Here is a 26,185-nt window from a genome sequence, read left to right as displayed (position 1 = left end):
GGTTAAAATACCAGAGCTCTTTGTTTTACAGTGAGGGAAATAGCAGCAGCCATGACATGCAAACACCAAAACAAACCCAAAGCTCCACTTGAGCTGACTAACCGCTTCTTCCCTTATATCATACTAGGTTGCTAAACTGCTTACTGGCTTCAAAACAGTTCAGTGTCTCACGAAGACTTTTCTCTCTGAGACCCATCTTAAAACTTACAAAATCCCGAGGTCTCCCGTCAGCCCTTCTCCCCCTGTTGAGTGGATCACACAGAGGTCCTGTCTTTTGTCCTCCAGGCAGCAGATAGCACTCCAACTAACTGGCTCAGAAAGCCCCAGCTTCCTGGTTCTTAAACAGTCACCTGGCCAGTTGTTGTCCTACACCTCCTCAGGTGACGGGGGGGAGAGGCAGCTTATTCCCCAGGGAGTTCTGGGTAAAGTGATCCAGACAGGACTGCCATTTTGTCTGATCCAGATGTGCCCTTACTCTCAAGAAAAGGTCAGTCGCTACATGCCTGTGAAGTTCTTCACTGCTCTTTAAGGAAAGCATGTTTAACACTGGCTCGGAGTCAATGCATGCACATACAGTATGCTGACACTTGTCGAAGTGTTTAAAACAAAGGAACAAATGATGGCGCTGTCTGGAGCAGAAGCTGTCAAAGACAAGTTTAAGAAGTGAGCACTAGGGCATATGAATTGATACTTATTCTGGTGGCTTGCTTAATTAATGCACAAGTTTTACATACTCATGAAAATTCAAATGAGAATCTATAAAATCTCCCCCAATGTGCTGCATAAGAGTGCTCTGTCAGCACACTGATCAATGCCTTGTGTTTTCAAGCAAGACTGAAAACACAGTAACACAGAAGAAATAATTAATCAGGGGGTTCTGCACTGAGGCAGGGCTTCGTTTCTCACATGTTGCAGCCCCCAGAAGAGCAGTGCAGGGCACGTCTGCCCTGGACCCTAAGCCCTGAACACACCAGCATGTCACAGCTGCTGTTCGGCGGGTCCCGTTCTCACTCAGCTGGACCACAATGGGCTCTGATATCCTCTGTCTGCCGCACCCTTCTGGAACACCCGGGGAAGGCTTCTGCCAAAACAGTCACACTGACACGGTTACGTCGGTGGGCTGGCATTTCAGACTGTGCTGAGTCCTTGACCGTGACCACTTTTCCTTGCCAGGGGGCCGGGGAGAAGAGTCCAGCGTGATCATCACACTCCCAGAATGCTCCTCTTTCAGTGAGATTCCTGAGGAGGCCCTGGCCAAAGTTCTGATGTACCTCACTCTGACCCCACGGTACGGACCCCTCCTTCTCCGACTTTGTAGCATCCCTGCAGACCGCACTGCAGAGTCCTGATGGAACTCCACCAGGTTCTTTGAGGGAGCTAACGAGGTTCAATTAACCCCCCCCCCAACACACACACGCACGGACGCACACACCTGCACACACACACACACCTGGGCTCATTGCCCTGGCAGTGTTCTCAGGTGTATTGCACTGAGTGGCCTGTGTGCTTAGGGCAGCTCAGTGCCAGTAAAGTGCAGGCATTCATGGGGAGAAACACTCAGAGAGATGCAGTACAATGCGTCCTCAGCTACCCTGAGGAGGTGCCAGTCTGTTCAGCTGGCTAGAGTTCACTATTATTCTGACTGTCACAAGGAAAATATGTGCATTGAAGTGCTCAGACAGTTGTAAGGACCAGCAGTCAGGTCAGAATTAGACCTCTACTGTTTCATGCAGTTACACAATGTCCAATGGATTTAGCAATGAATAGAAACTTATGACTTTTACCTACCTGCAATAGAAAAATCAGGAATTCGATATTTATCTGATAATTAAAAACGGATTATTAATAAACAATTTATTTTATAAAAACACCCGTGCCTTTTGCAATTCTCTCTTGAAGGACAGTCAGATGAATCTTGTAACTGTGTCGGTCACGGGAGCCGGTTCTGACTCCCACGGAGTGCGCAGTTAAAGACCCGGAAGGGTCTGGAGAAGGACATCAGGGGACGATACCGCAGGGTCAGGACGGGTTGACAGACAGGGGGAGGCGGCCAAGCCCAGACGGGCCCAAGAAGGGTAATCAGGGCGCTGTCCGTTGTCCAAAGGCTGGGAGATCCATCCAGGACAAAGACAGTTAAAATCCCCGGGAAGGGGAACACAGAACTAAAACCTTAACGGGACCAGGCGCTCCGAGCCCCGGACTCAGATGCTCGGGGCGCCTGGGGATAAGGCCGTGCCCTCGGGCTTCTCCTGAGCCTGGTGGATAGGCGGGCCATTCAGACATCCGTCTTCCAATGCTGAGCCAGGAGCTGCTAGGCTTTTCACCAAAATACAAACAATAAGACACACGGGGAGATAATAGAACCTCAACATAACAGAAAAGGGTAGGGGCGCCCTCTAGAGGAGGGATGTGGAACGTAACAGGGACAGTGGAAGTCTGCACAGTTCATATACTGCAGTTCAACCAGTAAACCCTTTTATCCTCTGTGCCCCGTTGAAAGCAAAGCATTCAAACACTGTTACACCTTTTTGCCCTTAAATTTTAGAATGAGAAAAACGCATTTTATATACAGTATATATATTTAAACGTGTAGCATTTATGTGTGAATATTCCTGTCATTTTAAAGTTTTTTATGTGAGTCTCTTCAAATAAATCTCTATTTCATTTCACGTTGTCTCCAGAAAGCGCCAGCCTGGAGTGAAATTTATCATTATTCTGGACCGCAGATTGGACACCTGGATGTCTATTAAGACAGCTCTGGCGAGGATTGCGGTGAGTCAATTCAACTCTTGTGTGTCCGTGTCCTGGAGCCCTGCCCCCAAAAGACACCGGTAAATATACTTGTTAAAGAGAGCGAAATCGTATCAGCGCGCCAGTCAGAGGTCTAACTAGTGCTACACGTTACTGCGAACTAATCCGAAGGATATGGAAGGATACTGGAGTTTATCATGATAATATAGCATCTCCAGATAAGACACTCGGGGTGTTACAGATTTATTTTGATTGTTTGCACATTCACCAGAGATAATAATCAAATGTCAAGGGAACTTGGTTTGTGAATCGCGTGACGTAGTGCAGTCTCAATCAAAGTGTGGACCCGGGCGTAGCGGTGGTTCTGTGGCTCAGGATCCGCGCCTGTGGCTGGGAGGTTGCTGGTTCAAGTCCCGCGGCCGGCAGAGGAATCCTACTCCGTTGGGCCCCTGAACAAGACCCCAACTGCTCCAGGGGCGCCGTGTTCACACATAAATGGCTGACCCTGCGCTCTGACCCCAGGCTTCTCTCCCTGTATGTGTGTCTCATGGAGAGCAGGCTGGGATCTGCAAAAAGACGAATTCCAAATGCAAGAAATGTATGGCTGATAAAGTGATTTTTAAAACCAGTCAGCCGCTGGCACTGGGGAGTAATTTTGCCGACCCTGTGTCCTTGAGTCGTGGCGTCAGAGTCCAGATGGCCTAAGGTCAGGCCAGCGGCTGGTGGACAGAGCGGGAGCCGGCCGGGTGACTCCTGTTCCCCAGACCCGATCGACTCCGAATTAGCGTTGGCAATTAGATAACTGCAGCGAGTAACAGGGAAACAATCACCCCATAAAAAATGCGAACCTTCAGCTTTGAAACCCCTCATTACACCTGCTTCGCTATCATCATTGGTGAATTTAAAAATATTTAGAGTAATTATGGATTTAAGATTTTTCAATTTAATACATTTCAGACTAACCCACTTGACACTATTTTACACTTTCAGTATCATCTTATTCAATTAAGTCGTCTTGTGCGTATTTTTAATTTCTATCCGCTAATGCCTGAATGCAGTAAGAATATTTTACCGGTGAGGTATATGAAACGTGGTTGAAGTATTTCTCTAAAACTACTATCTAAAATTCCATGAAGAAGAGCATGCTTTAGAGTTGTTTTTTTTTTCTAGAGAGAGAAACATCTGCAGAATTATTTATTTTGCCTTTGAAACTGCAGCTTGTGGAAAAAGGAGGCCAGTGCAAACGGCACAACTGCCCGTGTTACCAAAGGCGGTTTTACCAACGGCAGAGCTGCAGAAGCGTGTCCTGTACCGAGGTGCCGGTGTGTTTTGGGGGTGGGTGGGTGGGGGCAGTGATGTTAGTGCGGCCACTTCAACAAATAAAAAAAATCGAATCGAGCGCGAGCCTGCTGACGCGTCTGCAGTGCTGCCACCCTCCTCGCGGCAGCTGCATCGCCGACTTTGCGGCTGCCCGCTTCCCCGGCTCCCAGTCCCGGAGCGCAGTCACACCGCGGCACCGGCGGCACCGGGGAGGCTGGGAGAGCAGGGGGGAGGACATCATTCCCAAGTCGCCCTCCTCAAAAGCCCGAAACCACCCTCTGCGATGGCGGAGGCGAACCCGCACCGAGGCATGCCGAGGATGCGGCGAACCGCGGTAAGGTGCTCGTTTCTCAGACTATCCTGGAGCGGAGCACTTGGCGCTCAAGTTCTTGTGCGGGGGGAAATCCTGCAGAGCCCGGGGCTCGTCGCGTTCTCTGCGCGGCGGGGCAAAGAGAATATAGCTTAGTCATCCGATCCGGACAGGAGCTGGAGCTGTGCATAAGTACCTGCCGTAGCTTCAGGCTGCAAAGCATGTTATAAACCTTGCCTTTCTCTTTCTTTCGCTAGCGGGATAGGCCTGAAACAGAGCACCTTGTTCGGTGCCATCAATATATACTGGCGCATAACCGCAGGACACATCAATGTCAGCGTATAAGCCTGTATTATCTGGGTTCAACACCTTCCAAAAAGGCTCCTTTTCTCGCTAAGACGGTTGTCCCGAATGCACCATGATTGACACATGCCAGAATGAAACCTGATCAATAACGCGCCCACAAGTCCTGGGTTTAACTCTTTACTTCCTGACAATCGATCGGGTCTTCTAAAGACGGTTTTTGGTGAAAAATGGGCGTATTAACACGTATTGCGTGGTTATCCAACATATTTCAATAAAGTAGGGCAGCGGAGGAGAGATGTATAGAAAACAATCACTTATAAACAAAATTAGTAACTGACAAGGCAATTATTTTCAAGAGAAAACATGACCTGTGCTTAAAAGTACTGTATGTAATAATCGTTTTTTAATCCGACAGTATAAAGTTTTTATAGTTTTTTAGGAAGGAGTATCTCGAAAATATTTGTCACCTACATTAAAACGCATACATCTTCTTCTGGATTTTATCTCTTTTGCTTGCGTTTTCGCGCAGGGGGATATGAACTCCGAATCCCTCCCTCCTGTCACACGCAGCCTCGTATCCGCACAGCACCGAAGCGCTTGCGACCAAAATATTTTTTTTCCGCTGTTGAAAGATGAAACCGAATCAAACACGTGAGGGAGATGAGATATGTTTATAGTTTTTGAGACGCCGGCTTCTCTGATGTCCTACAAAGGGCTCCGGGCAGTAGTCTGATTTACTGCCCCTCCCACAGGCACCTGCACAGCTGTGAGCATCTCCGCCCCGCCGTGTGAAGAGTCAATGAATTGCGGGGCTGAGTGCTGAGCAAGTGTGAAAAAGATTGACAGGCTTTGCCACCGGGGAGATGCCAGTCACGTTGTTAACTCCGCCAAGCTGACAGAACTCCCTAATAACGACAGTCAAGACTGAAATGGGATACTTTACTCGAACAGCCACGGACAGAGAGCTGTCTCGGCCCTCTGGCTCAAAGCTATGCAGTCGTTTTCCCCAGCTCTGCATACTGACTTTTATAATTGCAGTGTCTAGAATCTGTAATGTACTCGCACCCCTTAGCTCAGAGCAGGGGTACTTGGTAAAGCTGGTGGTGTGAGATTTTCATAAGATGCGAGAAAGGTGTTGGGTTCCGTGTCGTCGTAGCGTTTCAAAAGATCCTGGCTGTTTCAGCCCCATGTCCCCCAATCCGCAGTATACTGTACAAAAGGGTGAACTGTGGTTCTCACCACAGACAGAATGGTAAATGACCCAGAATTCCCTAGGTTAATGCAGCTGAGAAGAGGCAAAAAAGCAAAAGGGAAAAAAAATCTTCACGGCCCAATTTTATGAGCGAGTAGCTGTGGATGTGAAATGTGTGCATTTTATCCTGAATTTGAAAATGCTAAACAAAGAGTATACTGTATTTCGTGACTGCTTGTTCAACTGACATCGGGGACAATTTCCCCACAGATTGTAATGAGTACAGATGGAATTTCATTTGTCAAAAAGCGATAGGAAGTATTATCTGTGTCTTCTTTGTCCTTGTATATTCAAATGCCTGTTGAGGAAATCAACATTTGTGGAATCTGGAGGTGCATAGCGAGCCAAATGTAATCTGTTCCGGGTTTAGGTTGCAGGGGACCAGGCAGAGTCTGTTTTTTCTCTCTATATCATGCAAGAATGTAAGGAGCAGGTCCTGCATTCAGAGGCAGAGGGACCTTGTTCATGCTCTATATCTGCAGAAGAGAGTAGGGCAGAGCTGCCTCTGCAGTTTCAGCCAAAGCACACCGTGCTTAATCTGCATGTGCCTGAAAGAGACTGCAGTGGCGTGTCTTCAGTTCACACCAGAGGTGCTGAGTACAAGCCTGCTGGAGGGCAGTGTAGCATCTCTCCACATGCAGAGCGTCAGTCCGATTTGTGATCAGGGTTGAATCCTGACCTTCCTAAAAACTAAGAGGGCGTGCCAGTGGGTGTAGCCTGTGTGTGGCTACTATGTGGGTGTGGTTGTGGAGTGGGTGTGGCTGCGGAGTGAGTGTAACTGGTGAGAAGGTGTGGATGGTAAGTGGCTGTGACAGTGTGTGGCTGGCGAGTGGGTGCAACAGTGGGTGCAAAAGCAGGTGTGGCTGGTGGGTGAGCGTGGCAGTGGGTTGTGACCAACCGACGGGCGTGGGTGTGCCGTGGGCGTGTCCGTGGGTGTGGCCGCGGGGGTGGGCGGGTCCATGGCTGTGGGTGGCGTGTAAGGTGTAGGTGCTGAGTGGGCGTGTCCGTGGGTGTGGCCGCGGGGGTGGGCGGGTCCATGGCTGTGGCTGGCGCGTAAGGTGTAGGTGCCGAGTGGGCGTGGCCGTGGGTGGGGCTGGTGTGTAACGCAATCTGTGGCCTCCCTGCTCCCCTCAGGCCTCCTTCCCAGGGAACCTCCACCTGGTGCTGGTGCTGCGGCCAACCAGCTTCTTCCAGCGCACCGTCACCGACATCGGCTTCCGCTTCAGCCAGGAGGACTTCATGCACAAAATGCCGGTAAGAGCAGACTTTCCTGGAATCCAGCACCCTCGGTTTAGTGGGATGTACCCCTCCCAGCCAGTGAAGTGTGATTGTCCTCTGGGGTAGTCTCCTGTGTCTTGCCCCCTCTGCGTTCCTGTTGCTCTGTTTGTCTCTCTTTCTCAGGTGGTGATGCTGAGCTCTGTCACAGACCTGCTGCACTACATCGACGAGAACCAGCTGACCCAGGACTTAGGCGGCACACTGGAGTACTGCCACAGCGACTGGATCCTCCTGCGCTCGGTACCTCTCGCGCGGCTCTTCTCTTGTAGGGGGCAGCACCGACACACAGCTCTTCAACTGATGCTGCTTTCCTCTTGAAATGAATACTTTTCATTGTGCCCCACGGTTCCTCACACCGTTTCTATTTTACATGCTCAACAATAATATCACGCTTATTGTCCGAGATGCACAGGCCTGTTCCTGCCTGCAGATGGCTTCTTTAATAAACTGGCCTACTTAGCCCCCACGATTATTATTATTATATAAGTTTCCTCCTCTATTGGTGCTTACAGTCTCACCCCCATGTCCCTGCATGTTGCAGTTGCTAGGAGACTATGAATCACGAAGTTTCAGTATATTGTGTTATGTTACATTTTAGGAGCCTTAAATGTCAGGTTTTTATCATAGAAAAGCCCTCTGCCAAGCTTAAATCTGTACCCCTGCCTTTTGCGCTGGGAGGATATATAAAAAATCCCCTTCAGTCCCGCCAAGCCCTGATTGATAGCCTGCAGAAGTCGCCGAAGATGTCAGCCGAGGGGACCTGTGAAACTCCTGTCTCTGTGGCTCCCCCTGCAGGGCATCGAGAGTTTTGCGGTGACCGTGAAAGAGATCGCCCAGATGCTGCAGGCCTTTGGAACAGAGCTGGCCGAGACAGAGCTGCCCAAAGAGGTGACCGCCACAGAGTTCCTCCTGATGTCTCACACGGCTAAGTACAGGCAGCTGAAGGTATGACCACAGCACACCGCCCTGGAATTAAATGCCAAGAATCAGAATAGAGAACGTAATTTATAGCATAGACCTTTAGGTGCACAGCGTTGCAATTGGGCCAGAACCAGGATTTGAAATTTCAAAATGTTTCAGGAGTCTAATAAGAATAAAGAGGGTTTCACACAGCGAGACCATGGATTTTCTACATCTTTCGACATAGCCTCCCTGTGGGCACTTATTGTTTGTGTAGAAGCAGGATGCTGGTGGGAGAGTGGGGTTTATGCTCATGGTGGTAAAACCAGTGTACTGGTGGAGTACACGGACCTGTGGTAAAGCAGGATACAAACTATGGGAAGACGCGATAAAGCAAATATGTCGAAGCAGAGTGAAAACAGTGCCTAAGATGATGCTTTTGTGGTTCTGTGCTGTTCAGTGCTTCAGCTCATCACTGCGCTGTGCCTGAGCCCGGCCCTGCGGTCCATCTCTCTTCACAACCCCCTCTCTGCAGGAGGACATCAGGACAGTGATGAGGAAAGGGCGCCAGCTGTTGTCCAGCCTGGAGGCGTCTGGGACAGTGGAGGCGGCGTCCGAGCAGAAGAGAGATGCAAGTCAGGACTGGGAGACAGTACAGAGGTACCAGCGAATTCTCAGGGATACCCAGCCCGAGAGAGAGACTGCTGATCCCACTGCTCTGAATGAAACATTTCACTGATAGTGTTTGCCTTGCTTCTGGGCTGCCTCTGAGCTTGTTACCAAGTGCATTCCCGGAGATGAGGGAGTCTCCTCTCTGCTGCTACTCCGCAGGCTCCTGGCCCAGCTGCACGACATGGAGACGGCGTTCGATGGCTTTTTCGAGAAGCATCACCTGAAACTGCAGCAGTACCTGCAGCTGTGCAGGTTCGAGAGGAGCTTCCGTGAGGTATGGCATAGTATCTCTTCACCCCTCTCTCTCGTGAAGCACCAGCACCGTGTTACTGTCAGGCTACAAACTTCCTGGGACGTCTGCTGTGCTGTATTGGGACAGTTTATCAGCACAACTTCACTTGGTAGAGTTAATCAAGAAATGGAAAAGCTGCAGGTTTCTCAGGTTCAGGGTGGTATAGTATTGCAGCTGTAATGTTATTTTGGCACTATATTGAGGCAGTGTTTCTTTAGATGACTGTGATTAAAAGTTCACAGTGCAAAGCGATTCACGCAGGGATTGTTGTCTTTCACTGTCAATATTCACACTGCCTTTGGGCTGAGCTGAGAGGGGTTTGTCCTTCGTCTCTCCTGTCCGTGTCCCGTGTGCAGATGGAGCTGTCTTTGCAGCAACTGTTGGCCCAGGAGAGAGAGCACCCAGGCGTGGGGGACAGTATGGCCCAGACTGAGCAGTTTGTCAGAGACCTGGACACACTGGACGCCGAAGCTCAGGTCAGCGTCCACGTCCGCAGTCCTTCGAAACCCTTCAGCGGCTGCACAAGCCTTTACTGCTCGGCCAGCACGGAAAACTACGCTTTTGCGGTGCTCTGTCACGCAGGGAGCTCCACGGTGACGTGTTTGTTTCTGTGGGGTGACCGGTGCCAGGGGACTGACTGTGTGTCTCCCTCTGCCCGCAGCATGAGATGAGTCGTGCACAGATCCTCATTCTGCAGGGGCACCAGCTGGCTGCCAGCCACCACTACGCCCTGGCACTCATCTGCCAGCGCTGCAATGAGCTGCGCCACCTGTGCGACGTGCTGACCGCCGCCCTGCGGGCCAAGCGGGAGTCCCTCGGCCGCGCCCAGGACCTGCTGTCCCGGCTGGAGCAGGTAGGGGGCGCCCTGCAGCGCGGGAGCCAGCAGCCCGAGACCCGAGACACGCAGCTCATTTCCCAGAGGTCTAGGACAAATGCGAAAGCCAATTAAAAGGTTATGAGCTTGGGCACTACAGCAGGGAGGAGCAGGGGTTAGGAGGGAGCTGAAGTGCTTCACTCCAATCATGGCGGTCAGTCCCTGCTGTATAAAAGTCTAAAGGTCAGCAGGGCAAATCCATCGTCTAGCCTGCCGTCGACCAGGCCACAAGGCAGAGCCCCCGCTGATACCCCTCCTTGCTGTGTCTCCCAGGAATAGTAAGCAAAGCACGGAGCAAGACTTGAAAGAGCAGCGTGCGCTGAAAAAGAGAGCAAAAACATTTTCGCAAAGCTGTCAGGACTTGGGAATAGCAATCAATCATTTAAGAGAAGTAAAAGCAAAAATTGGGACCAAGTTTCTTCTGTAAACAGTCCCCTGGGGAGGAGGGGGTAGAAGCCGAGCTGACAGCCTGACATCAGTTTCAAATGGGATCTGTTTCCATTTCTTCAGAGCCCCTACCGTCCTTCACATGTGTGTGAAATAGAAATCTTACAGGAGGGAGTGGGAGTGACAGAAACACATATTTCCTCTGGAGTGTTTGCGGGGAAATTGAGATGTTTAAATGAATCTATTTTTAACAGTGGCACACAGATAAGTGCTTCAGTCTACAAAGCGTCATTGTGGCAATATTACAGGACAGTGCACACAGACACACGTACTTTGGGGATTTAGGCTTTCCGGTGCTCTAAAAATAACGTATGTTCATTTTTCATTTGTTACTGAAAAAAAATCATTGTACCATATGGTTGTATCTTTTATTTCCTTGCCTGTTTTTTGTCTCTGGTAGAATGATCATGTCTGTTTTTCAGCCCAAGGGGCTCATCTTTCACACCTGCATGCAGTTTGTCTGCCCCTCTGTCAGTCTGCTGCTCTGGTTATTCCAAATTTCTCTGAGTGGGTCTTGTCCTCACTTCCAGCTGCTCTGACTTGGAGATAGCTTGTGTGTCACTCAGATTCCACCTATGTCTCTCCTATAGTGTCTCATGTGTCTCTCTCAGTCTGTCCCTGAGTGTGCCCCATGTGTCTCTCTCAGTCTGTCCCTGAGTGTGCCCCATGTGTCTCTGTCAGTCTGTCCCTGAGTGTGCCCCATGTGTCTCTGTCAGTCTGTCCCTGAGTGTGCCCCATGTGTCTCTGGCAGTCTGTCCCTGAGTGTGCCCCATGTGTCTCTGTCAGTCTGTCCCTGAGTGTGCCCCATGTGTCTCTCTCAGTCTGTCCCTGAGTGTCCACATGTCTGTCTGCTCTGCCCCAGGCTATGTGCTGGTGCCATGAAGCTGCCTACCTCCTGGCTGACCAGCAGGTTGATAAGTTCCAGTCGAAGGAGGGGGCGCAGGCGGCCCTAAGGGATATTGAAAGATTCCTGGAGGGCACCCCCCCTCCCCTGAGCGGTGGTCCTGACGCGCTGACGCTGGAGTTTGAGTCCATTCTCACTCCCCAGCTGCAGGTAAAACCTTCCTCAGAACACTCAGACAAGCCCGACGTCACGGCTCTGGCTCCAGATCTGGGCTCTGTCTCGGCTCACACATCTCGCAGAACCCACAGGTTCCCACCCATCACTTCAACAGCACACACACAGAAGCACACGCTGTCAGAGCCCCGATGCTCCAGACCCATGTGATCCACAGACCCGCTGCTGTTTCATGTAAAGACACACACACGTTGCAGGCTCTCTCAATGCACACACAAACCCATCGCCGGGTCAGGACTCCCACCCCTGCCCTGTCCCTGTCCCGTGAATCAGATACGTCACCATGGATTCCTGAGACACAGAATCAAGACAGCTGCTTTGGTCGTTTCTCTTTATTTTAAGTTGGTCTTTCTGTTTTATTTTAGGTTGCCGTCTGTAACTTTTCTCTTTCCCCCCAGCTCATTGCTCACTCCCCGTGGCCTTGTGCATGCTGTCAGGCCACACGGACCCCAGTGTCGGACTGTGCGTGCTCATGTCTGCGTGACCCCATCCCCGTGTCTCGGTGTTTGAAAGTGCAGTGTGGGACCCGCCGCCCCTCTCTCCCCTGTCTGCTCCGCTGAGATGTCGGCCTCTCTCTTCCCCAGGCTGAGATCGGCAGGGTGCATGACAAACTGGGCGCCATGCGGGGCACCATCCAGAATCGCCAGACCTCTCTGCGCAAGCTGGCAGACAAGCAAGTGCGCCCCATCCAGCTGGTGGCTCCCCGGCCCGAGACCCCGACCCGGTCCAAGTCCCCCCTTTTCTCTCCCAAGCACGGTGAGGCAGCCCCGAGAACTGTCACTCACTTCTGTCTCGCCCTGCCCAGCAGTGCCTTGCAGGTGTCGACTTCCCGGTGTCCTGTGACAGGTGTCCTGTCTCATAGACATCCCAGCCTAAGGAAACACCAGGGGACAACATGAGCATTACAGCTGTTCAACACAAGGGGTGAAGCTTGGTCCTAGACCGTCAGATCTGAGGGATGACAGTCGGGCTATTACCTCCTGGTGTGGACAGTCATTACCCAGAGGAATATACTCCCCTTGGCTCTATTGTTCCTGTGCATTCACCAGATTTCACTGCTCCGTGGTGCCCAACTTTTATGGAAGATTGGGTGAATAGACTGACTAGCTTCATACGTACGCCGTCATGGCAATATCCAGTGAGCAAACCTTCAAAAGCGTACTTGCGGCTGGTTACAGAGAGTGTGGTCCTCGACACCTGCAGTGCACTGCCGAGAATCTCACATTCCTTTCACATTCGTATTTCATATATAAGAGAAGCTGGTTCCCTGTCTCCTTGTTTGCTCGCTAGGCTATGAGCAACGTGCTGGCCACAGGCCCGTGCTCCTGGAGCGCAGTGTGTTCAGAATGTTATTTCATCTAATGAAATGCTAAATTAATTTATTTGTTTAGGGCGTAGTGAGAATTAACATGCTTGGAGTTCAGTTCATTTATCGCCTCCCTGTGTACAGTTATGTCAGTCAAATCCTTTTAAGTTCCTTATTACTGTAACTGGTCCCGGTGGATTCCTGTCTGTCTAGAGGAAAGCGCAGGTAAATGTACAGTCTATACCTTGAAAGACGCTTTGAAGCTAAATTGCCTTGAGCACCACATCTCCTCTTTGTAGTTTCTATTTTTGTATTTTAGAAGTGCGTGCATGCTCTGATTTGCTGTTTTTCTCCCCTTGAGATTTTTTGTGAAGGAGATATACAGGGTCTGGAGATCAGGAACTCTAAGTATCTAGGGTACAGGAGATGCATCTTCTGATACGATCAAACAAGTTTGTAAAAGAAGAAGATGGATGACATTTAAATGCTCTGAATCTGGCTCTTTAATTTAAAGTGTGAGTAGAGTAACTAGAAATCATGTTAAAGAAAACTAAATTCTTGAAGGGTCCTGTCCAGTGCGATTATCAGAATCTGAAAACGACAGCTTCTGCCCTGTGCCTCTGTTCTCCTCCTGTACCTGGGTAAAAAAGAAAAGGAATGTCAAAAATAAAGGGAAAGGACAGTGTAGCGCTCTGGACAGTGATAGGGGAAAGCCCAATAAGGGCACAGATCCAGTGACCACCTGGTTTGCTGAGTGAAAGAGCTCCTGTTCATCTCCCAGTGTCTGTCTGTCATGGGCTCTTTTTGTGTCTTCATCCTGTTTTAATCTCCCGGTGTTCAGGTGTGGACTTCAACTCCAGCTTGAAATTCTCCTTCGACCTTTCCCTGCCTGGCAAGAAAATGTCCAGAAAAAGCCCCAACTCCAGGAAGGTAGGCTGATCCCGATCCCCCTCTCCAGCCCCGGGGGGTTTCAAGCCGGATTTGGGGGCTCTGCTTTTGTTTTGAGAGCACCGAGTTGAGAAACGTCTTGCAGGACAGCAAGAAAGTCATCGCTCTGCCTGGGGAACGCCAGCAGATGTGTCCAGAAATCATTAACCTGCATGGCTGCTTGAGGCACCCAGTGCCCCAGGAGCACAGATATTCTCTGATTCTCAGAATGTGCTGTGCTGTGCTGTGGAGAGCAGTAAACATTGCGCCATGCTGTTTGCTCATCTTTCAGATTGAGGTGATGCACGACTACCAGGAAAACCTCAGCTCCATATCCTTCAGCCTGGAGGGAGAGGACAGTCCAGACCTCCTCAAGCGGTGAGCAGGCTGCTGAGGCTCGTTCTTACCTTTGTGAGACGGGGAGCAGTGAGGTGCAACAAGACTCCTTTCCTCACCTTCCTTCCTCTCCTGTTTTCCAGCCACGTGATGAAGGAGCTGATCGAGACGGAGCGGGTGTATGTGGACGAGCTGCTCTCTGTGCTGCTGGTGAGGACGCTCAGCTTCAATGTGCTCTGCCTTCCCTGTCTGTGGGTGCAGCTGACATAGGTGAACCTATATCACTACAGCTGACATAGGTGAACCTGTATCACTACAGCTGATATAAGTGAACCTGTATCCAATACAGCTCATATATGTGAACCTGTATCTATACAGCTGATATAGGTGAGCCTGTATCCCATACAGCTCATATACTGTAGGTGAACCTGTATCAATAGAGCTGATAAAGGTGAGCCTGTATCCAATACAGCTCATGTAGGTGAGCCTGTATCAATACAGCTATAATACTAATAATAATAATAATAATAATAATTGCTTACACTTGTATAGCGCTTTTCTGGACACTCCACTCAAAGCGCTTTTACAGGTAATGGGGACTCCCCTCCACCACCACCAATGTGCAGCATCCATCTGGATGATGCGACGACAGCCATAGTGCGCCAGAACGCTCCCCACACACCAGGTATCAGTGGGGAGGAGAGCAGAGTAATGAAGCCAATTCATACATGGGGATTATTAGGAGGCCATGATTGGTAAGGGCCAATGGGAAATTTGGCCAGGACACCAGGGTTTACACCCCTACTCTTTTCGAGAAACGCCCTGGGATTTTTAATGACCACAGAGAGTCAGGACCTCGGTTCTACATCTCATCCAAAGGACGGCGCCTGTTTACAGTATAGTGTCCCCATCACTTTACTGGGGCATTAGGACCCACATGGACCGCAGGGTGAGCGCCCCCTGCTGGCCCCAAGCTGATATAGGTGAGCCTGTATCACCAGTATAGCTTGACAGACAGGCAGTGTGTGGTCTCTTCTACAGACCAGACTACAGGTCAGTGGGAAATATTATATATTATAATTATATGTTATACCATATATATTATAAACGATCCATTATGCAATCTACCTTCCCTCTAAACTGTGAATAGTGTTCATTGGAGGTGTCAGGGACATTTCAGTGATCTCAACCCGTGTCAAAGGCGGAGTGACTTGGAGAGGAAAACGTGTTTCCAACAGAGCTGGTCCGCTAGGCAGTTGACGATCTGTATGTCTCTGATGGTCCTCAGTAGGGATCTTTATTCGGCCCAGTGAAGTTCTGAAAGCGGTGAAGGCGATGGGTGTCTGTGCTTCTCCTCCCAGGGATACCGGGCTGAAATGGAAAACCCCGTCCTGTATCCTCTCCTGCCTCCCATCCTGAGGGACAAGAAGGAGGTCCTCTTCGGAAACATGCCCGAGATCTACAGCTTCCACAGCAGGCAAGAGCTCTGCTCAGGGCTCACTTGCTCGTTGTGCCAACTGTCTGGTTCCCCACCCCTGTATAAAGACCCGCTGCCTGAGTGCCACGTTACCATCGTCAGTGCAGCCTGCAGGAGTCCTGTTCCACTGTGGCACTATATCCTCCATTGCTGTTAGTCACAAAGTCACACCTTCAGAACAACACTTCCTTGGCCCAATAATATTGTCAGAGTGGTTTCATTGCAACCCATCCCAAAAAAAGAGGAATTAACCATGGTGTAACTGGAATTAGCATTCCTTTTATTTTGATGTCACTAGAAGTAGGCCATTTAAGGTCAAGGTGAGGACAGTGTCATTGAAAGTAGCATTATATTACATGGTTGTCTGTGATGTATTAGTACTCTTAGTTTGTTGCTTACATTCAACTGATTGCGTTCTGCCAAGAAAAAAATTGTTTCCAGCAGGTCTCTTTGTTTAATTAAATGCTGGGAGAAGGAGGGTGTATACAGTATGGTACATTTTCTCACAGGATCAAAATGAAGGATCACAAAAGAACCACAGGGACCCATGATAAGAACAGCTTCGCAGCAGGGCTGGTCAAAATAAATCAGATTAAAAATCCTTCATGCTCTGCATCGGCAGCACAGTTGGTGCCCGAGGCCCAGCAGCTCTCAGTGGCTTGGCGAGGAAGGCAGGCTGCCGACTCTGTGCCTGACTGTGCCCTCTGACCCACAGGCTGTTCCTGCAGGACCTGGAGAGCTGCCTGGACACACCTGAGAGTGTGGGAGCCTGCTTTCTGGGGAGGGTGAGAGCCTGGGGGCGTCAGGGAGGAGGGGTAAAGTGAGATGCGACGTGGTTATGACGTGTAGTTATCTCCTGCATGCTGCCTTTCGGAAACTGCATGTCCAAATGCCTCCTGATGAATTCCCATGAGATATGACATCCAGAGCTCTGATTTTGCGACTTGTTTAGGAGTTAGGATATAGTCTGTGGTGGGTGGGGGTGTGTGGTCAGCATGTAGCTTTGACACTTCGACTAGTTTGTCATCTCTCTAAACATATAACCACAGACACGTACAGCAATGCTAGAAAAGGATGGTCTTTTGCTGGTCTTGGCCCGGCAGCTCCTGTGTTGCAGTGGCTGACGGGGGGCTCTCCGCTTGTCCTTTTAGAAAGAGAACTTCCAGGTGTACGAGCAGTACTGTCAGAACAAGCCGCGCTCCGAGTCGCTATGGAGACAGTGCTCCGACTGCGCCTTCTTCCAGGTGCGACACGAGCCGCCGTCCTCGGAGCTTTACACTGCCGGAGAGACTGCTGAGAAACACTGCCATCTGCTGGCCATGTGTGTCAACTGGGATTCGAAATCCCCCGTCTTGAAATTGATTTTTGTTTTGTTTTTTTTTATTTTCTTTTTTGAAGTACCCTATTTTCTTCAACAGCCCTGTCCTACAGTAATTTCCCTGTATGTGTGTAAGGCATTTTGTTTTGATAAACGTCGAGTAGTGAGCTGGTTCAGTGTGCGTAAGACTGCAAAGGAACAGGTATTCAATGCTGAAAGCAAATTTCACAAAGTTGGAATTCACTTGGAATAAACCTTTGCCCATTCCGTTTTGATAGTTGTAAGCCGTGTAATGGTGTGCTGAACGGGTCTCTCTCTCCTGCCCCTCTGTCTTGATCTGTTCTTGAAGGAGTGCCAGAAGAAGCTGGACCACAAGCTAGGCCTGGACTCCTATTTACTGAAACCAGTGCAGCGCCTCACCAAGTACCAGCTCCTGCTCAAGGTGAGTCAGGCCCTCGTCCGTCCTGGTCCCAGTGCTGCGCCCGTGGATCTGCAGTCCGCAAGCTCCAGGGCTCAGCAAGGGGACAGTTACATTTAGTTCAGTTAAATATTTCCAGATAAATGACCCCCAATAAATAAATGACATTTGAAACGTGGAGCACAGACAAGGATCCACCGAATTCTGTTTGAAATTGTATGTCAATGAAATTAAAATCTTTTCCTGGTGTGTTGGTGGTAGTGCGCTGGATCACCACCAGGGGGCGTCCATAGCTCATGCTCAATTGCAGGGCCTGAGCACGATCTGATCCTCATCCGCTGGACTACGTGTCGCCCCACAGGAGCTGCTGAAGTACAGCGTGGGCTGCGAGGGAGCCTCTGAGCTCCAGGGGGCCCTGGAAGCCATGCTGGACCTTCTCAAGTCAGTGAATGACTCCATGCACCAGATTGCTATCACTGGCTACGAGGTGAGTGTCAGCTTGTCATTCGGCATGATGTAAACCACAATGCTGAATGGCAACGTGAGCAAGGAATATTGGGAGGGTGCACCCCACTGAAAAGGAATGTTTTTGGCACTGGGGGCTAAGTCGTATATCCCATCCATTGGTGTTTCATCCTATAGAGGGTGACAGCGAGCCTGAGCCCAACCCAGCAGGCACAGAGAGCAGGGCAGCACCACACCCTGGAAGGGACACCAGTCCATTGCAGGACACATGGACGCGAGTCAGTGACACTAAACAACCTACAGCCAGCATGCCTTTAGTATACCGTAAGGAACTAAAACACACGTAAAACCCACATGTATATGGAGAAAACATGCAAACTCCACACAGAGGGCACTCTAGGACAGGATTCGAAACCAGGGTCCGAGAGCCGTGAGTCACCAATGAGAGCTCACCGTCACACCACGGTGGCACCTTGATAGGTCTAGCAAAGTCGCGATGAAATATTTTTTTTTATATTGAAGTAGAGGTCAATTCTGTCTCAGGCTGATGCTCTTAGTTTGGGCTTTAAGATGTCTCCCAGCCCAGTGGATTATACACGACGAGCTTGTGTGCATGCAGTTTGCTTCCTTTTCTATTGTGTCCTTCGATGGCAGAACCCCTCTTGCTGGTAAGATGCATGACGGAGATACTGCAGGTGGGCTGTGCTTGTGCATCGTCCTGGTGAGCCCTGCTGGGAGCTCTGAGCCTGTGTTTACCGAGCAGGCTGAGTGGGGTTCTGTCTGGAGCCGAAGTGAGGGCGTGCGGGCCCTGCAGCCGGGCGGCGCGAGGCCCACAGTGGCTCAGGCCGCGTGTGCGCTGTGTTGCCAGGGGGACCTGAGCGACCTGGGCCGGGTGCTGATGCAGGGCTCCTTCAGCGTGTGGATCAGCCACAGGAAGGGCCCCACCAAGATGAAGGACCTGGCACGCTTCAAGCCCATGCAGAGGCACCTGTTCCTGCACGAGAGGGCGCTGCTCTTCTGCAAGAGGAGGGAGGAGCATGGGGAGGGCTACGACAAGACCCACTCCTACAGCTTCAAACACTGCCTGAAGGTGAGAGAGCCGTCCAGGAGGAGTGCCCTGAACACTGCCTTCTTTCCCCTGTTACCCACCGGCCAGGCCTGTGACGTAACTCACTCTGTCCTTTGAGCTGTGGCTCACACCAGGAACCTCCAGGAAAGGTCTTACTTTCATGCCCATGGCCCTATCTGTTTTATTGTACTGTTTGTCTGTATTTCACCTCCTGTAAAATTGTCATCGAGGACATAAAACACATTTAAAGTACAGCACTCATCACGTGAGACTGGCTGATTTTATTTCTTCCCGCTGTGCAGATGAGTGCTGTGGGGATCACGGAGAATGTGAAAGGAGACATTAAGAAGTTTGAGATCTGGTACAGTGGCCGAGAGGAGGTGTATGTGGTGCAGGTGAGCAGGGGCGTGTAAGGGGGGATAATTTCTAGGCACCTCCATCAGTAAACGAATGACCATTCCTGCTGTGCAGTGCTTTAATTTGTGCTGCAGCTCGAAAGGGGCTGCAAACTCAAAAGTGTGGATATTGCAGAGCTTTAAAATTAGCACTGATCAAGAACCCCAGTGCGGGAGATACTTTGGTCCATTATAGTTGGTGGGAATGTTGCAAAGGAAAAATAACCTGCTTAGTGCATAATGAAGGCAGACAGTGGGAAAGAAACTGAGCTCAATGCACAGTCGGTGCGATCAGAGGGATGCTGTGTGTGAGGCTCTCTCTGTCCCTGTCCCAGGCCCCCTCAGTGGAGGTGAAGCTGGCCTGGCTCAGTGAGATCCGGAAAATCCTCACCAACCAGCAGAAACTCACCCGAGGTTTGCCTCGTTTCCTTACGCATCTCAGTTTTCATTTTTATTTAGGTTTTGTTACTCGTGCTTGGGTTTCCCGTCTATTGCGTGTCTGCGATCACTGTAAAATGGGTGCAGGGAAATGGGTTTATTTTATTTGCACATACTGCGTGTCTGCAGTTACAGTTTGTGATGTAATAATGAGAGGGGGTGCCCAGAGGAAGACACCATCTTGGCTCAACAGCCAAGCCCAAGAGTGTGGCCTTGAGCCAGGATGGCCACCTGTTACTAGAGGGCAATTGATCACCTCTCAAATCCACCTCTATAAGAACCTCTAGCTTTGATGCCCTCAGTGTCACATGTTAGATTTAGATTTAGATTCAGTGTCTTTCAGTATCGCCTCTGCAGCAGGTCTGGGTGTGGTTTTCAGTAATTAGTCCGTGAATTCCTGTTTTCTCTGACCTTCTCTCCGGCTTGCAGACGACTCTCTCCAGCCCAGTCCTGCCTCAGACCACATCCAGCTCTCCCCTCCTCTGTTTGACAGGTGAGTGGAAACTCCTGGCTTTCGTTCCTTAAAATCACATTCATTTAGAACCTGCGCTGAGCAGTCTGCTCTTAAGAGGCCCGTTTTTCCTTTGCTCCTGAGACATGCTCCTAATAAATCCGGCCGGCACGCTCCCCACATACCCTTGTGCTGTCAGTCTTTACATTGGCAGAATCGGAGGCTGTGTTGCTCGAGGGACTGGGTAACCCACCCACAGTGTCTTATTGACTGTTCTGCAGGGTGGTACAGGCGTCCCAGGCCATCAGTAAGAGTTGCTTATCCAGACTCGATTACGCTGCCCTCTCGACTGACGTGTTTCTCTGTCTGCGTCACAGAAGTCCTCAACACCAATGACGCTCAGTTACAAATAAGTAGAAACCCTGCACCCGGCTAATGGCTGCCCATTGAGTGAGCTGTGACTCAGTGATGAATGGCTGCTGTGTTTGCATACTGACAGTCATTGCACCCCCTTCTGAACCAACAGCACTTAACTGCCATCTGAAAACCCCACCTCAGATCTCCACCCCTCACCCTTCCCGCGACCCAGACCATGGTATCTAGGAGGTTTGCACCTATTTTGCTTAGTTTTTTTTTTGCATGAATGCAGAATTAAGGACATTTTTTTAATTTGCTAAGAAAATAATTCTAAGTTTGGGTTCCTTTATAACTTTAACACTAGTCTGATTACTGGGATTACTCCTTCTGTTGCCATAATGTGGTCTTTAATGCAAATTTGCACAATGATATTGAGAAACAGAGGCCGTGTTTTGAAAAGCATGGCTGTAAAAAATATTGAAGGACTTCTGAGTAGACCCTTTGTACTAGGTCACTCCCAACGGCTCTTGTCAGAAGTCAGTGTCACTAATGGTAATGTTTTGTGTGGTCCTGCTGGCTAGTTTGAAGGCTCTGTTTGAAGTCCTGTTCTCGCCTCTCGGGCCGTTCAGGATGTTTGTGTGTAATTCCTCCAGCAAGCTGCAGAGGGCATCATTCAGCTCAGAGGAGAATGAGTCGGGCCGGACCAGTCCAGTCTTGATGGACTCCCTCCTGTTCTCCCCTCAGCCCCAGCACAGCCGACGGAGTAAGTGTGATGCCCCCTGCAGGCCGGGAGGCTGTGTGAACATTTCAGGAGTGCTTTTTGGGATTGATTTGTTGATCTACTTTTTTACTGTTTATATTCCATATGAGTGCTATTGCTGGCATTTTTAGTAGATGTGGAACCTTCTGAGTCATCATCCTAAAAACAGTATTTTTGTAATTTAATACATGATAAATGCAAAGAAGACCTAAAAATGGGTTTGGAAATGATATGGCTATATGCGGCCTGCATTTCTGGTTTCTGAATCTGAATTAATGCAGTTTCCTGGGATTGACTGGTGTTCCATCCAGGATGTACAGGTAGTCCTACTTTGTGCCTGGTTTTTGCAGGATAGTCTCCAGTTTCCACAGCTTCCTGATATCTTAAAGGAGGATTATTATTATTATTATTATTATTATTATTCATCTTTCTTCACTCCTGTCTTTCCCAGGCTGGCATGGCACCTCTCACTCTGTGGATATATGCGAGGGTCTGGAAGACTGGACTGGACCCAACGAGCTCTCAAACCCCTCCGACAGCGAGGAGGAGGAGGAGATCCAGCTGGTGTGTGGCAGTCTGTTCTTTCTCTCCCGTAGCACAACACTGAGCCTTATCGTGAAGCGCCTTGCTGGTCTGTGAGGGGATGCGGGGGGGGGTGTGTGGTAGAGAAGACTGTGGAGCATGCTTCTCAGCTGGAACCAAGGGTGCCCTTGTCAGCCCAGTGCGGTGAGCTGCGCAGAGCTCCGAAGCCCACTCTTACCCTCTGCTGCCCTTTCCTCAGTGTGCTGGCAGGTACAGGGCGCAAGCGGACCTCCGGCAGCGCAGCCCGGATGACCTGGTCATCAGGAGTGGAGACACCATCCAGCTGCTCCAGGAGGACAGCGAAGGGCTCTGGTGAGTCTGGACATGACCCGTCTTGCCACGCACACTGGCTAACCCTGTCATTTAGAAGTGAGCGATGAGCCGCACAGCGTGGGGGGCACAGACGTCCTGGGGCGCTCTCTCTCAGCGGTCTCTCCCGTCCTGGTCCAGGTGGGTGAGGAGCCTGAGCCGCCGGCAGGAGGGCAGGGTTTCCGCCGGCAGCCTGCAGCAGGTCCTGGGCGAGAGCCGGGTGCTCTCAGGCAGACTGGGAGGTGAGCAGGCACGGGCAGACACTGGCACTCTCTTGGCAAACACTGTCCCACTGCGGGCACTCCCAGCACTCCCAGCCAGAGCTAGGGATGGGGGATTTAGGTTAATTATGTCACCCATGGGTGCCCATATGCCCAGATTCCTAACATTCAGCCCTCTCTTTTATTTTCACACTTTAAAGCTGCCTAGAATACTAGTGGCCGTGAAACCATTAGAAGGGTACAATTAAGAGGAGGCTATTTGGCCCCTATTGCTCCCCTGGTATAACGTGCTACCAACAGGAACAGCCTCACTACCCTTCATTAAATTAAATAGTCTGCCTGCTGATATTCTCACTAACACCTAATCAGACTGAAGCTGGGCCCCTTTTTAACAGTTAAAACACTTTGGGCCCTTTCTAATTTTTTGCTTTGTGTGTTCAGACCCAGGTAACCTAAAAACAAGAAAACTCAGCTCTCCGTAGGCCAGCGCAGGGGCTCTTCCTGTACGGAGCCCAGGACACTCAGAGATAAGCGAACGAGGACTCGTCTTCAGACGTGGAGGTGCTCGGTGGGTATATATCTTGCAAAGTGATGTGACGGCCAGCCAGGCTCCGCAAAGGGGGGAAGGAGTCTTCCTTCCTGACGCCCGTTTTAATTTCTGCCCAAGTGGCCACTGAAAGATGCATTCCTGGACACCACCCATCCTGAGGCTTCCAGTGCCCTCAATGGGATCGCCCGCTCCATCTGCTGCCTTGAGAAACGCCAGCCCCTGACTGCAGGAGGAGATCGCGGGCTCCTCGTGGCTCGAGTCCAGAGGGTCAGAGCAGAGCGGGACAGTTCTCTCTGGGCCGACCGACATGAACAATGAGGGGAGGGGGGTGGAAGGATTTTGCACGATCAACCACTGAGCCCAGAGGAAATATCTACTAAAGTACCTGATCTCAAGCCGCAACACACTGGTGGGCGCAGAAGGAGTTCTGCCAGTGCAACACTAGCTAGGGTAACTGGCCCCCAGCCACTGGCAGACATCTGGCTGGGACACTGTCTTCTAACATCAGCATTTTTGGGACCTAAGGTACATTGTTTAAAGAGCAAGCCCTTGGGATCTCCAGTCTTTACAAAAGCATTTTTATTGATTTATAATAAACTCGTGGTGTTTCAGATGCCTGGAGAAGGCAAAAAAAAAGTCTTGCACCACATTTTTAACTGCATGGGGCTCTGACAGCACTACTTTCAGAGGCTCAGTTATTCTTCACTTGCATACTGTACTGAAGTTTGATCAAAGTAGATGCTGTCTCTACCGGCACTGTGTTATGAGAGCCCCCCACCACAGTGAAGCTGCAGGGAAAAGCTTCAGGTCTTCTATTTAATACACGAGACACTTTCGCGGCCAGCTCACTATTAGCTGGAGGTTCCCCTGAATGAGGGTAGCAAATTGCTTCTGGAGCAGGGTGACCCCTTTTTTTAAACTGTCCTTAAAGATATTGAATAGATAGAGGAACCAGAATATGTTGCAGACATTTTTAAAATTTTTCTGTAGTTCATGAGGCTTAAGGCTTGTGTGAGTCAGAAACCAGCGTGCTTTCTCTTTACATGTGCTATGAACTCAATATGGTTTATTGAGAAATAATTTTTGTCAAAGCTCACGTCACATTGAGGGACTACAGACACACGGTGCAGCACAGTGTGGTCGAGCTGTTGCCCCAGCAGTCAATAAATATCACAATAGTCAACTTCTTGTTTGCATTCCTGTCTTCTCATCTTCTTCTGAAAACGTTCCCTGTGGGAAAGAGAAACATAATCGATTCATGTAACTAATGCACGATTCGTCTCATGTTTGGACAACAATTGCTACTGGACGATTTAGTGGAAATGAGACTTTCCTTGGTCAAAGAACAAGATATTTTTTTACACAGCAAAATGGAACTTCTGCTTGCACTGTCAGTGTCCTAAGCACAGGGCCTGACCCTGACCTTGGTATCAGAAGGATCTAATCAAGACTGACAAGAGTCCAGAACTCCAGGAGAGTTGACCCTGCAGCCATTTCTGTAAGAATGGAAATGGTTTTGTTTAAATGGAAACTTTCAAAGCCTTCAAAAGTAATTGTTACTTCATTCTCTGCGAGACTGAGGGAACTGACGTGAACCGATGGATCTTGCACATTATGTGGATGCCCTGATGATGTCAAGGAAAGAAAATGAAAAAAATAAATACAGTATTTTCTTAGCCTTTTTCCAGGAGGGGATATAGTATTCGGAACCATAAATTATTAAGAGTTTACATGCCAAAAAATACAAAGCTGTGCCATAAATCAATTGTACAACTTTTAGCCTTTTCTCTTTTTCTTAGACAGAATTGGTATTTTCAGCAATATGCAGTGCACTGAACTCCTGATTCTGTCTGGACCCCAGCTCTTGAAAATTTCAAAAGGCATGATAAAGCATGTAAAGAAACAGCAACAGTTGAAATAAGTATGTTTGAGCTTTGTGAGGACAGAGGTGTGCGTTTGGAACTGTGCGCCACTGGTTCTGCACACTCAAAGTATTTCAGTGAAGAGGAGGAGCCTCTTGCCTTTCAACACTAAATTTGACCTTCCGCAAATTACTGAAAATTGTAAAAGTGTACTTCGGTGAACACTTCACTTAAATACTGGTGGCCAACGTCACCTGGACAGGTCATAATTGTAGAAAGCAACAATTTATCAATGTTAGTCCTGAATGTCCAACAAGCTCCACTGCCAGAACTGTTTGGAAGGTTGAAGTGACTGCAATGTGTGTCCACTGGTGATTCACAGGACTCACGATTTAAAACAAAAGAAGCTGTAAAATTAACAGGCATTTCCCCCAATACATTCATGAAAAGGTCACTAGGTGATTGTGCTTGTAAGAATGCAAAACAATGTGTGAGTCAATACTGTATGTTTTTTAATTCTTAGAATTATTCTACGAGGAAAAAACTCAACGAAGTTTTATAACACTTCAGAATGAAAAACTGCATGTACTTTTTTTCATGGGTATGACTGTTCAGATAAGCTTAGGGCTCCTTTTAAAAAGGATTGCTCCAGGAACACGCACAGCACCCATGATGTCTAACACTTAAATATTGATTGGAGAATTATGTGGATTTAAAACATCAAATCAGAGCGCAGTTCGAGGACAGCCTTTGATTCTTTTCTGTTTGAAGTGGAAATTAGAATGCAAATCAGTCAAAACAGCTCTGATTTATTTGTCACGTTTTTTTTTCCTGGCAGAGCAAAATAGCTAGTTAGCTGCAGGCATTTGTATTCATGTGCACTAAAAAAAACTGTAATTGCAGTGCTGTGCATATGTTTTAGCTCAAATATTATCTCTTCTTTTACTTCTTTTTTAAGCCTTATGAAATTTCCGCTATTTTTTGCACTGAAATTAACTGCTTAGAAATAGGCTTGAAAGTTCTGTCCTTTGGCGTGGGCACAGCTTGCTGCAGAATATTTTGTTGTAAGAAAATGCATGACTGCAAGATTGCTGAATGATAGCGTAGGTTTGAGGTTAATATCGTAATTATTTCGATTGTTATGTATTTGTACAGCCTCTCTGTTGTATAAAAGGACAAAATAAAGAGTTTGTAAAATAGGTTGGTGTTTTACTCTTTTCTGATAAGACAGCAGGAATGATACATCCTCATGTTCTTATGCCTCGCCTGCATGTATCTTATGCAGAAGACAAAACATTCCCAGGGATTTTGGACGCGACTGTCCAGCTAAGTCTGTCACTATCACAGACCTCCGTTATACGCAATACAAATATTGCTAAATATTATGAAAAATATTTAAATATACAGTGTCATAAGAAAACATGTGCTGTGAGACATTATTCAGCACAAGCACTCTGTTTTATC

The 26,185-nt window shown here is 49.1% G+C and overlaps 1 protein-coding gene across 5 annotated transcripts in view; it reads left to right on the top strand.

The window, feature by feature from the left end:
- The window catches only part of mcf2a (MCF.2 cell line derived transforming sequence a), a 33,711-nt gene extending 7,810 nt beyond the window's left edge, over positions 1-25,901 (top strand). The window contains exons 3-31 of one of the 5 annotated variants that reach the window (XR_011190290.1): positions 1,174-1,288; positions 2,682-2,772; positions 7,074-7,193; positions 7,341-7,457; positions 8,013-8,162; positions 8,653-8,777; positions 8,949-9,063; positions 9,438-9,557; positions 9,743-9,934; positions 11,265-11,456; positions 12,065-12,236; positions 13,628-13,716; positions 14,006-14,091; positions 14,193-14,259; positions 15,411-15,526; positions 16,242-16,311; positions 16,678-16,770; positions 17,194-17,286; positions 17,624-17,749; positions 18,596-18,817; positions 19,099-19,191; positions 19,527-19,605; positions 20,059-20,122; positions 21,091-21,200; positions 21,649-21,761; positions 21,979-22,091; positions 22,230-22,330; positions 22,751-22,877; positions 22,977-25,901. Coding sequence is in view for 4 of the 5 variants with exons in the window: in XM_069193721.1 (XP_069049822.1) it covers positions 1,174-1,288; positions 2,682-2,772; positions 7,074-7,193; positions 7,341-7,457; positions 8,013-8,162; positions 8,653-8,777; positions 8,949-9,063; positions 9,438-9,557; positions 9,743-9,934; positions 11,265-11,456; positions 12,065-12,236; positions 13,628-13,716; positions 14,006-14,091; positions 14,193-14,259; positions 15,411-15,526; positions 16,242-16,311; positions 16,678-16,770; positions 17,194-17,286; positions 17,624-17,749; positions 18,596-18,817; positions 19,099-19,191; positions 19,527-19,605; positions 20,059-20,122; positions 21,091-21,200; positions 21,649-21,761; positions 21,979-22,091; positions 22,230-22,330; positions 22,751-22,791 (3,185 nt within the window). In the remaining variant the exon portion in view is untranslated. Of the gene's footprint in view, positions 1-1,173; positions 1,289-2,681; positions 2,773-4,119; positions 4,406-7,073; positions 7,194-7,340; positions 7,458-8,012; positions 8,163-8,652; positions 8,778-8,948; positions 9,064-9,437; positions 9,558-9,742; positions 9,935-11,264; positions 11,457-12,064; positions 12,237-13,627; positions 13,717-14,005; positions 14,092-14,192; positions 14,260-15,410; positions 15,527-16,241; positions 16,312-16,677; positions 16,771-17,193; positions 17,287-17,623; positions 17,750-18,595; positions 18,818-19,098; positions 19,192-19,526; positions 19,606-20,058; positions 20,123-21,090; positions 21,201-21,648; positions 21,762-21,978; positions 22,092-22,229; positions 22,331-22,750 lie in introns of those variants that run through there. The other 4 variants (XM_069193721.1, XM_069193723.1, XM_069193724.1 and 1 more) reach the window with 4 other exon arrangements.
- The last annotated feature ends 284 nt before the right edge of the window (positions 25,902-26,185 follow it).

The sequence above is a fragment of the Lepisosteus oculatus genome, chromosome 8 (assembly GCF_040954835.1).
Source record: "Lepisosteus oculatus isolate fLepOcu1 chromosome 8, fLepOcu1.hap2, whole genome shotgun sequence".
Taxonomy (NCBI): domain Eukaryota; kingdom Metazoa; phylum Chordata; class Actinopteri; order Semionotiformes; family Lepisosteidae; genus Lepisosteus; species Lepisosteus oculatus.
The sequence above is the reverse complement of the archived record's forward strand: the minus strand, read 5'-3'. Positions and strand labels throughout refer to the sequence as shown.